Raw genomic sequence first — 12,242 nt, forward strand, 5'->3', positions numbered from 1 at the left:
TTTGTTTGCTTTACGAATCCTTTCCCAACGGCTGGGGGCCGGCAGCCACTCGCGACCACTCCAAGCGCTCGTGAGCACGAAAGTGCTTGTTCGTTACTCGCGAGGAAGTGCCTTTCAAACCTTGGCATTGTGGGTATTGTAGTTTCGAACGAAGTTTAGCAGCTGCGGCTAACTCCCAACAACTTCTCAACGGCTGTTCTGGACTATTGTCGCCTACAATTACAGAATGCGAAACGGGCCGTGTACAAATGGCGCAGAGCAATGACGGAGGAGTTTGACGAAGATGTGGTGTTTGAGGTTTGTATAAACGTCGCTGCTTGTTAGCAAAAACTTGTTACTGATGCTTTGTCATACCGCTCGACCCCTGAGGTGGGTTCTTTAACGACAGCTAGCACAGAAATATAGCCTAGCAAGTATTGTAGGTGTGCTAACCTCTCATTAGCAGCTGTTTGTCCTGTTGCCATGAATTGACAAACCAAAACAAATCCACATATTTGGCTGGCTGCTTAGTATTTGTCCTACCAAGGAGCTTTTGTGGTCATGAGAGAGGCTGAGCCGGGTGTTGGGTTGCTTTTGTTGCTGGTGTTTCATCAGACTGGTTTTTAAAGGTGGGGTGGGGATGACCAGATCCAATGCGTCGGTTCTGGAAAACACACACATACACACACACACGGAGCTGTATCTGTCTGGGTGGTGACAACATGAGCTGCGACTTCGTGTGACAATGCATGTGAGTAGCATTTAAATTGCTTCATAACTACTGCTCTGACATGCAGCATTTAAAGATGCATGATAGTTTAAATTCATGAAAATAGAGACCAAAAACAACAGCATAGAAGAGGAAAATGTTGTCAATGCAGCTGAGGAGAACTGGGTCATGCATCTGTTGTACCTATTCTTGCATCTAGATATCTTGATTTTAATGGCTGATTTTTAGATGTGAGCTTTTCTTTATTCTGGGTTAGAAAGTACATGAGTTGTGTGTATTAGAAGATTAGGTTGTTACGTGATGTGTGGCGCTTACATTTAGTCTAGTTTCCATGCAGGAGAGAAGAATTTAAAAGAAGTCTCAGCTGGAGGTAGAGGCTCAAAAGACAGTACTGACATCTGCATGAGTGTATGATGAATAACAGATTCACATGTGAAGACACTTTGGCTTTACAGCGTTCCTCCCAGAGCAGAAAGTAAGAAGTACTGATGACTCCTGAGAGAAAGTAGACCAGCTTGACGAATACTTTTCCTCACCTATTGGACACCGTCACTGAAAAAAAACTAGGGCAAAACCAGCACCAGAGAGTCAACCCAACCCACATCCATCTCCCTCCTCGGCATTCATCTGGCACTATCTTGCTTTTTGATTCTGCAACTATGGCTCAGTCGCTCTCTCTTTCTTTGCAGAACTCCCCTCTTTTCCAGTACCTGCATGATTTAGGCCACACAGACTTCGAGGCATGTCCAACGGCATCACAGGATGAAGACTACGGTGGACAAGAGGGGGGCGGCACATCTCCTGATGGAGCTGCACAGAACATTAAAGTGAGGTCCTTCTCCAATCTTGCACACACATTTTACATCATACCTGTCCTCCCGTTATAAAATGATTTGTTTATGTCAACTACCCAACTTTATGATCTTAAAGGGGAAGTGTATCTTGCACATAGGGACTTTTAACCGGCAAAAATAACAAAACAATTTTTGATTGGATCTGTTGCACATCCAGTCCATCATCATCTGCTCAAAAAAAAAATCACATTAGCTTCATAGCAATATATTTCATTTAACAAAGACACTATTAGTGTTTGCTCTGTTAAAGGGTGTGGCTCCTACTACCTCTCCAATAACTAGACTAGAACAGTCTGCGTTGCTGCCTCGGGGCTATGTGTGTCACTTTGTCACTGTTTGACCTGTGCAGTCAGACAGAAAGTAATACATATGACTGTCAACTCTATCACTGCAAATTAGTGACCACAGACTGTTATGTTCACTGAAGGGCTCTCAACAACCACATGGAGGTATTTGTAAGTTTAAGTTGCATGTTCTTCATTCAGCCGATTCCTGTTTAGTTTTGTTTTAATAAAGAGAGACTCTGACCGATGTGCATCTCGCTCCTGCTGCTGTTCTCTTCTTGCCAGAGATAGCACAAATCTGATTACTGCCACCACACTGTGACGTGATTCCTGCCTCCTCTCCCAGTGTGTCTTATATTGATGTCATTTTTTTTTTAATTTAATCTGTGTGCACCCCAGCTATGTTGGGCAACTTGTGAATACTTCTTTCATTCATCCAATTGTAATGAATTTAGTTTGAGTTGGTCTGTGATTCCATAAAGACTTTTAATGTGTCCCGGGATGCTCCGGATCACATGACCTGTTTCTCCCCCTCCTCTCAGGCCAGGAAACGTTGTTGTGTTTGCTTCGTCCAGGAACTTTCCGTCCGTGTCACGCTTCCTCTCTGGTACACTGTTTTCGTAAGGAGTTAGGGATTGGGATGAGACAGGAAAGCTTTTGCCTCGTCCCTCGGTGACTGGTTTCCTGGAGCTCTGATAAAGTCGGAGCCGAGGCCAAACACCCCGTTCATGTAGACAGTGAACAGAGTTCTTCTAATGAATAAACGGACGCGTTGGCCTGTCAGATCATGACCTGATACGTATACGTGTGTGCAGTAACTTGTAAGTGAAGTTGAAGCAGGATTAGTCCAAACTCAAAGAAAGAAGGAACACAACAAAGGCGCCTGGTGAAAGTCTCAAGACTGGTTTTCACAAATACTACTGAGAACAATGAATGAATAACACTCTCCCTCTGTCAACCAGCACCACCACTAGTACAGCCCCTTTTCATTGTCCCAGGTGGGACTTGAATTAGGTTAAAGGTTGACTTCTCTTCACTGAATGAAGATTGAAATTGAAAGGCCTGACACCAGCATAGTTTTATGGGACTTTTTAGCATGACGTCATCGGCAGACAAACATAACTTTGTTTGGTGAAATTAAATATTAAGCCATGATTAAACTGTACATCCAGATTCTGTTTGGTTTTGTCTCGCTGGTTAAACATGATAGGGTTGTCACAATACCAGATTTGTAAAGGTCACATATTCTCCTCCTCTTCAACCATTTTAAATAAGTCTCAGAGCTCCCCAAAACATGTGTAAAGTTTCTAGTTCGATTTGATCATGCCTATGAACCTCTCTTTTTCATCCCTGCTGAGAACAGGCTGTATCTGTGTCTGTAGCTTTAAATATGTAAATGAGCTGCACAGATACATTGCCAGTGTATTTGTGCATTTAAAAGGTTAATTAAATGAAGTAAAGACTTACTATCATGTCCCTTTGTCTATGCTGAGTGTGTCTGTTCATAGCATAGTGGTAGTGGAAGCTGCAGTGATCCCTGAGACACAGCAGGAGAATACTGATGAGTTGGAGCTGACTGTAGTGGAGGATGGAGGATTTAATACAGTAGAGAGACGTATGGGAGTAAATGTACGTGAATGCATCATCTACTGTATGTTGGAGCATCAGGGGGGATGACACTACAGAGAGGCCTGCACAGAGTTGTGGCCCACTTGTGTGGGGCAGTCCTGAAGCTTGGCCTACAATCAATAATCAATACTACTGCGGCCTTTAGACTAATAACACTTGTACCCCCCCTTTATTAAAGCATTCTCACTCAAACATCCAACATGAGGCTTGTTTATGTACAGAGCTTTTCACCGAAGCCACAAAAGCTCATTAGCACGTTGTAGATCCTATTTACGATTGAGCAATACCTACAGTTTGGTGTTTTGTTTTTAAGCTCTTGCAAGAAAGAAAACTTGCAGCATTGCAGAAACGTTTTAGGTTGTTTTTGCAAAAAATGTCAACACACAATAAAATTTGAGTGACCACGTCGCTCTCCGTTTGTGTTTGGATGTCTCAGACTGTTTACAGAGAGGAGTCAACAGTCCTGCGAACGCTGGGACTCCAAGTCAGCAAGACATTAAAAAAAGAAAAACTAAAGTGTGTGTTTCCATGTTGTTTTTCCATAAAGGGATGAGCAGACTTGTTTCTTTTTCTGGAGCTAAAAGAGTCCTTCCTCTGCAATCTTGAAACATGCATTTTAAAGTTTTATTGTTGCTGAAAATGTAAACATTTAGTTAAAGTACCAAAACAGGAATTCGACAAATGTGGTTTTTGTGTTTCTAAGAACACACATTGCTCTTATTGTTGTTTCCCCCAAAAGAGTCTGTCTCCTGGGAGACTCCTTTGTACCGTGAGTGTGGTTGTTTGTTAGTGCTTGCTGTTTTTATTCAACTGATATACAGCCAAGTTAGGAAAAGCACTAAAAGGAGACTGAAACACTCGCAGGTGAATCATTTAAAAAAAACAACAACAAAAAAACCCGCTCTGTAATAAACTTAATATGATGGGATTCTAACATTTCCCCCGTGTGTGATTGGCAGGGAGGACGCTTGTGGAGAGTGGCCGAAGCCCTGTGGAGATGGAGTCCGTTTCATCAGGCGGCTGCATCCAAAAAGCTGGGGCAGCAGCTGGTAGGTAGAATAAGAAACAGACAGGAATGCTGGTACTGAAGCACCTTTTTTCTTTTCTTTTTCTCAAAATGTGTTTCTCCTTTCTCGTAGGACGGCGTGTTCGGCCAGTACTCGGTGAGGTGCATTCTGGACCAGGACGTGCTGCTGCAGGAGGATGTGGAGTTGATCGAGCTGTTGGACCCGGGTCTGCTCACTCTGGGCTCGCCCCCCTCCTCCTCTTCGTCCAGCCGAGCAAACACCCTGCCCAGACCGAGCCTCATAGCCAAGCCATCACTATGGTATATTGTTAGGCAGGAAACACACACAGGTGGCAAAACATGGGCTGTAATACATTTCAATAAAAACACAATAGACTGAAAACATGAGCTTTCTGGCAAAGTCAATATGTTTACTAAATTCTCTCTATTTTTAATAGTAGAGAATAATAGAGAATGGAAATAATATTCTGATATTGTGAGGTGTTGATTCCATGTATTTAAAGCTTTTCATGTGAGGACTGATTTCAAGATGAGTATTAGTCCTCGAGACCTTTGACATTTCCCAGATAAAAAAAATACTTCCTAAGTTCTTAGTAGAATCAAAATGTCCTGTTCTATCTGGAATTCCAGAGAAAACAATGGAGGAGATGAATAGCCAATAAGACTTTTAAAGGTTATAGTCACAAACATATCTTCATTTGGTTATTATTGGCTGCCAAAAACATCAAATAAAAGCTCTGTTTCTTCCTACTTTGCCGTAAAAAGATAAAATGCAGTTTTTTCTCAAGTCCTTTAAACTTTCTCTTAAAACTTTTTCTCTCCCCTTTGTAATCAGGTTGGGAAGACAAAATGTACTGTATAAGGTGGCACTCATCTAAACTCCCTCCTCCTCTGCTCCCTCAGGGACATGGCTGGTTTGGTCGGCCTGGCTGCAGTCCTCCTCGGTCTCTGCTCCATCTCGGAGGGCCTGTGGTCGCTGGCGGCGGCTCCGTGGAGCCTGCTGCTGCTGGGCTGGGCGGGGCTGCGGGGTTTCACGCTGTGGAGACGGGCCCGCATGCAGAGCGCTGTCCACGCGCGGGTCACGCAGCTCCAGCTCCTCGTCCACAACAGCAAGACTCTGACGGGGCACGCTCGCAAAGCGTTGCGCTTGGTGCAGGAAACGGAGGTCATCTCCAGAGGGTTCACCCTGTAAGTGCACTCGTTTATTTCTTTTTTTAAGTCTCCGCCTTCAAACACATCAACCAATCATATGATGCAAATGTGCATTTCCTGTCCCGTCTCTGTCTGTCACCTGCATTGTTCAAGCCTGCTGAGATGATTCACTACTTTTGTTGACGGCACTAGTTAACGTAGCTTCTCAGGTTGTGCGTCCTGTGTTGTGATCACTGTTTGTGTCCGTCTGTTTGTAGCTTTAGCATCATCCAGAGAAAACACTGATTATCTCACATTACACTTCAATCACAAGCAGGAAAAGTTTCACATTTCTGGATATTATCTTTTCTTTTTTTTGTTAAAGTTAGACAAACATATTGATTCCACCCCAATGTCTGTAATGCCAAAGCATTACACACAGTTAACCTGGATTCCATCAAATACGACAAAGGAATAAAAAAACGTGTTCATTGTTCAACTTTAGTGCTCGTTGATTTTATTTGACTTCGGAGGAGCGAGGCGAGCTATTTCGCCCTGATTCTAGTCTTTGTGCTAATGTAGGCTAACCAACAGCAGCTAAAGCTTCCTGTGTAATACACACACATAAGAAAGGCCTCAATCTCTCTGTAAACAAGTCAATAAGCTCATTTCTCAAAGTGTCGAGCCGTTGCTTCAGTAGCATGTCTGTTGTCTCGTTAATCCCGACCTTGTCGTCTTCGTTTAGTGACGTTGTGTTCAGTGTTGTATGTACCCCCCTGCCTCTTCGGGACGTCTCCACAGTTGTATCACATTTCACTTGTCAAGTTTGCTCGACAGGGTGAGTGCGGCCAGCTCCTTTAGCAGGGCGGGGCCGGGGGGGATGCCACGGGGCCAGCAGCTGATTGGACTGAGGAAAACGCTGTACCGGGCGCTTCGATCGGCCTTCAGAGCCTCGCGCAGAGCCACTTGTCACATGCTGAAGGCATATCCTTTACCTGGAGAGAAGCCAGCACTTAGACAGAGAGTGTGTGTGTTTAGAGTGTCGGGAAATATCTTGAGGGAAGAATCGTTATTGTTTCAGTTAAACAGCTCTTACTAAATGTTGGTTCTTTGTTTGCGAGGTTGGAAACCCGAGAACATCTTTTTACAGTGGTGTACCCTTTTGTTGTCCAACATGCCGCTGAATCCATTTAGATGAATTGATGTTTATATTCACAAGAGCTGCAGATTCGATGTGTCCTTAACCCCTCCCCACGTTCCCTCTGAACTCGGAGATCGATAATGTGACGAACTACGTCTCTGCGGTGCCTCTGAAGGAGCTCGGCCTGGGCCTGGGTATCGAACACCTCGGAGACGAGCAGGCTCAGGAGCTGACTGATGACTACAGCCTTCCTGCACTGAAGGTAAGAGCACGGAGAAGACCGGGAGGCTGCAGGTAATTAAGACTGTAACAATTAGCAATACAGAGCAGATAAGATTTACAAACTGATTTATAGTCAGTGCTGAAAACAAAATCAAACCAAAGTGTGAAGCTTTCTCCTGTTATGAAAAGATTGATAGATCTTTCTTTTCCGAACATTAAATTTTAACCTGTCAGCACCGCTACAGCCAATAAAGTTCTTGAAGGAGCTAAAAGATGGTTTCATGGTGTTGTCTTTCTCTCCTGCAGATGCTGTTCCAGCTGTGGGTGGGACAGAGCTCTGAATGTTTCCGCAGGCTGGCTCTTCTCCTCTCACCTCAAAGAATAGAGGACTTAGAAGAAGGCGGATCCAAAGGAGACACCTCCCTCCCACCGTCTCCTCCTCTCCTGCTCCATCGCTCCATCGCTGCGGTGACCGAGCCCCTCCATCACGCGCTGGCCACCTGCCTCTGCGAGGTGCAGCGCAGCTACGACTTCCACCGACACTTTGAGACGCAGCTGAGGACCACGGGCTCCGACCGGACGGGCCGAGCCAGGGAGAAATGCCGGGAGCTCAACACCCTGCACACCTCCATCCGAAGCCTGCAGCTTCACCTCAAGGCCCTGCTCAGCGAGTGAGACACACACTCGCACAAAACATAAACCTGAGTGTGTCATGATGAGTGTTGGAAACGCCGTCATATCACCATGCAGAAGAGAAATAACGCAACGCTTCCGGAACGTCAACTCTCCTTTGTTTCTGATATGTTCAGGATGATCATCATGGAGGACGACCTGGAGAAGCTCATGGTGTCCAAAGAGCCGACCGAGTTGTCGTTTGAGGGTTACCAGGAGCTCAGCGACCGGCTGCACCAGCTGCAGCCTCACATGCAGGCCAGCGCCGGCTGCTGGGAGGACACCATCTGCCAGGTGGAGCGCATGCTGAGGCGAGCCAACGCCTGTCCAGGTTAGCTTCTTCCAACACTGACATGCACACACTGCTATCTACATGCTAGAGCTGTGGACTGTTGTAAACCCTCTCCAAATGAGAAAAACATTTTGAACTATTCCTTTAAATCCCTATATTTGCATTTTGTGTCTGAAGCTATAGTAGGTCACAACCTATGGGAAGTCCCTCTTCCTCAGAGTGGGACTTCCTGTAGGTTTGCATGCAGGTTAAGTATGTTAAGCTTCCTCCAGCAGTAAAGGTTCAGTACGAGGTCGCAGCTTTCACGTCCTGCATTTCTCCGTGTGCCATAAAATATTCACCAGACAGAGCAGTCACACCCCGCTTGTATTATGAAGCGTTCCACATTTTACACAGGGCCTATTCTTAGCTCAGACTTCCTCCTGTCTTACAATGACTCAAGACTGTTGCCGCTCATGGATGAAGTTTCTTCTTCACAATACAGACAAGAAAGAGAGCATTCAGATTTGTTTGGTTTTTTTTCGTTGTTTTTTGTAACAATCAGTTCACTTGATCTGTGCAGGTAACGCTGAGGCTCTGGAGCAGTGTGCTCCTCCTTTACCAGACATTCCTGCTCCGCCTCCATCTTACCCGTTGATCCTGGACCAGGATCCTGTGCCAGAGGAGCTGGTAGGATCAACATGTCTGATGACATCAAACAACGTGTTTCAGTCATTTGTGTCCGCTTAATTTCTGTCCCTCCTGCACCAGGAGTGGGAGGCCTACGTGTCAGACTCAGACTCTGACGGAGAAGGCAGAGGTTCCTGGTCGGACATACTGTCACCGGAGGAACGGGAACGTCAGCGGCGAGAGAGGGAGGAATCCCGTCGCGTCCTGTCGGAGCTGAAAGCTGTGCTGGGCTTCCGGGCGTCAGACGGGGAGAGGATGAAGAGGAAGCAGCTGCTCTTCAACGACCAAGGTCTGCAGTCACACAGCTCACCTGACAGATGTGACGAATGTGCTTGTAGAGACGCCATCTTTAAACAGAGGCTGTTTTAACTCTTTTTATTCTGGGGTTCCTTCACGTGGAGTCAGAATATAAACAAAGACTTCCTGAAAGAAAGCAGTTCAGAGTGTTTTAATGACAGGAATCTGTTTTGTCGTGTCACAGCTTCTGTTGAGAACTCAGCTGCTCTTTATTCAGTCATTGTTAAAATACATGAGAGGAATGTGAGCGGTGTCCTGTGTCTTCCTTTTTTTCAGCTGCTGTGACTCCTTCAGCTCGCGGTGAGGCTTCAGATCCTGCCACCGACCCGTCAGACGCTGTGACTTCTCTGGGATCTGCAGAAAGTTGCGACGACGAAGGAAATCACCTTCCAGAGCGCACGGCAGGAAGCGGAGGGGAGGAAGAGGATGGGAAGAACGGCAGGGTGAGGCCTGACCTCGCCTCCGAGCCGCTGACTGAGTTCAGCTGCGGCTCAGAGGCGGAGGAAGCGGAGCTGGGAGGAGCTCCGGTCTGTTCGCGAGGAGGGGGAGGAGCCTCGGAGCTGCATCAGTACGACGGCGTGGCGGCGGAGGAGACGGAGGGGCAGAACGGTTTGGACTGCTTCGTGACGCCTAAAGTCCCTGCTGTGTCTGTGATGGACAGACTGACGGAGATCCACGGCTCAGCGGCCATCAGCTTCAGTTCGGCCATCGCAGCTCAGGTGGCGGCACGCTCGCACTCGCTCATCGCCATGGAGGAGCAAACGTTTGGAGATGATGAAGAAGAAGAGGAGGAGGAGGAGGAGGAGAGGGACAGACGAACCCATGAGAAAAACTGAAATGAAAACCTCGCTGAGAAGAGACTGCGTTTATGTCTGATTGTCTTAATCGATGGGTCTCGTGTTACATCTTTAAATGTTTCTCAGATTTACACAAACATCCGTCACCCATCCGTCCGTCCACGTCACTCTACATCACCCGATATTCTTACCGCTCTCTTGCTGTTCAAACTCAGGTACCAGAACCACTAAATCAACATCTGACCCTCTGAGGTCAGAAGACCAGAATGTGTCTGCAGCGAAACTCGGTGACATCCACAAAGTATTTATCGTTCACAATCGTTCGACAGGTGTGGAAACAAAGACTGTCAGAAGTGTTTTTTTGTGGTATTCATCGAAGGAAGTGGTCATAAGTGCAGTTTTCTCATAAATCACTGTGATCAAAACTCTCCACACTTAGCTTCTGTCGGGAAGACTTCACATGGGTCAAGGCTGGAGGAACAACGATGTGTTCAGACAGAATTTAAGAGTAAACTAAATGACACTCAATTATCTGTTTTTAGCAACAAATTTAAATGTTCAATGAAGGAAACTTAAAGAGGTTAGAAGTGAAGGGAGAGAACTTTCTGCTGAGTTTTGAGCTCAACTAATGTGAACAGTCAGTTATTGCTGATGTGTCCTTTGCTATTTAGAAATGTTCACACAAGCACTCCTTAAAAATATTCAGACAGCCTGACTGACATGTCCAAGTTGACCTTTATACCAATAGTACCTGTAATTGGACGTACTTAAAGTATCAATGAAAAAAGTAGAATCCAATATGCTGGAATCAGCTGGTCCACTGGTCCTTCACCGGTCGGCTGATCACCTGCAGTGAATTTACCTCACTTTTATCAGCTCACAGCACACCTCTGAATCAGATTGTTCGTGGCTGTAGAAATAAAGCAGAAATTATATTTTTTAAACTACCTTTAAACGTACAGGACCAGAGCAGCACAAAATGTTTGCCCACAAGAGGGCGCCAAAATCGACACAAATCCAAAGTGTGATTTAATGTTCCTGTTTTTGATAGACGGCTCAAACTATGATTGGCAGAAATATTGAAAAACCTTCATATAAAATAGGTTATTGAAGTGTGTTGGTAAAGAAAACTAAAAACCAAATATGATTTAGGTGCTTAACTTTGTACCTAGCTGCACTGATTGGGTAAAGGATTGTTTCTTTCCACTGCTGCAACTGTTTGATTGAAACATTTCTGGTGTAACCAGGGAAGAATTTACTCTTCATTCTGTCTGAACTCATCCCAAGTAGAAGGACGCACTCGGCTGACGGTAATCCTTACAGACGGACAGATGACACAAACTCTGCAAGAGGAGGAGGAAGTCAGATTCTATTTTTACTAGGAGCGCTTTATTTTTGTCCAGTCCATCTCTCTGCTGTCTGACTGAACACAGCAGGGGGGATCACGCAGACATCCAGGTGAACATTCATTCATAATAATATTTGGAATAAAACGATACTGTATCAAAACTGAAACAAGGCTGTTAAGATAAGGAAGACTTGACACTTAATCTGAATGAATTGTGTGGCATGAATTCACTGAACTGTGCTGCTGTGAGGTTAAAGAAAAAATCAAATACTTGTACGGGTTTAGTTATTAAAAAAAAAAAAAAAAAGGTTTTCTGTCATGTGTGGGCAATCTAAAACCCTGTTTCATATAAAAGTTGCTGTAGGAGCCGTGATATATTCCCCCCCAACCCGTCCAACACCTTCCCAGTCTCTCTTGTCACCATGTCTGCCTTGTCCTGACCCTCTCTCTCTGGGATGAGCCCCCTCCCTCCCCCCCTCCCACCCCTTCTGCATTTTCCAAATGTGAAATAAATACCATTCTGGAAGTGTTCGTGGTATCCTCAAGTCTTTTCTGGCACTCATGTTTCAGGCGCTCTCACGGTGTTCGGGGTTACAAACAGGTTTGGTGAGTCACCTGATATGTTTTCAAGGATTTTGCATTTGTCTCACCCTCAACAGCTGGGGCTTCCTTTTAAAGCCATTCCTGCCTTTAGGGCACTAAACACGACCCTAGTGTGGTGGACTAAAGACTCAATGTGTAAATGCCCCCTGTCTCTGGATTTAATACTTTAAAGACAGGAAAAACTATAATTCAGTAACTTTAGCTTATTGACGTTTCAGTTTGGCAGCACATGTAAATCTCCCTGCAGGCGTCTGTTCAGTGAAATGTGCATCACGTGACATTTATTGTAAATATAAAACACCAATGAGCTTTAATCAGGTAATTGTTTTATTTAGGACGTTGTCTTTAATTACTCTGCCACCTAGTGGTCAATCCTATAGCTGCAGTTAAGCAGGATTTAGACCTCAAACATAGTATAAGAATTTTTGTATTACATAAAAACATTATGTTGGGGTTATTATTATGGGTTTTTTTTTAGACCGGCTACGACTCCATCGTTTTTATTTGTAAGTACCCAAGTCAATCCTTCAAATATCTTTTATATTCCTGTTTAAAGGATGTGATGGC

At 45.1% G+C, this 12,242-nt stretch overlaps 1 protein-coding gene across 1 annotated transcript; it reads left to right on the plus strand.

Moving 5' to 3' along the window:
* Positions 1 to 169: 169 nt before the first annotated feature.
* Positions 170 to 10,425, plus strand: vezt (vezatin, adherens junctions transmembrane protein). The gene is made up of 12 exons (XM_079335263.1): positions 170 to 297; positions 1,399 to 1,536; positions 4,436 to 4,525; positions 4,616 to 4,803; positions 5,407 to 5,691; positions 6,472 to 6,618; positions 6,890 to 7,037; positions 7,304 to 7,668; positions 7,807 to 8,000; positions 8,524 to 8,630; positions 8,712 to 8,919; positions 9,204 to 10,425. Exons 1-12 carry the CDS (start codon positions 262 to 264, stop codon positions 9,761 to 9,763), a joined length of 2,466 nt encoding a protein of 821 aa, XP_079191389.1. The 5' UTR covers positions 170 to 261; the 3' UTR covers positions 9,764 to 10,425.
* The last annotated feature ends 1,817 nt before the right edge of the window (positions 10,426 to 12,242 follow it).

The sequence above is a fragment of the Symphodus melops genome (assembly GCF_947650265.1).
Source record: "Symphodus melops genome assembly, chromosome: 22".
Taxonomy (NCBI): domain Eukaryota; kingdom Metazoa; phylum Chordata; class Actinopteri; order Labriformes; family Labridae; genus Symphodus; species Symphodus melops.

Bases quoted from the DNA above. Each gene is read 5' to 3' on its own strand.
- vezt (XM_079335263.1), top strand. From the start codon at position 262: ATGACGGAGGAGTTTGACGAAGATGTGGTGTTTGAG. The intron at 7,669-7,806 runs GTGAGACACACA...TGATATGTTCAG, and splicing joins CTCAAGGCCCTGCTCAGCGA to GATGATCATCATGGAGGACG. The intron at 8,920-9,203 runs GTCTGCAGTCAC...CCTTTTTTTCAG, and splicing joins GCTGCTCTTCAACGACCAAG to CTGCTGTGACTCCTTCAGCT.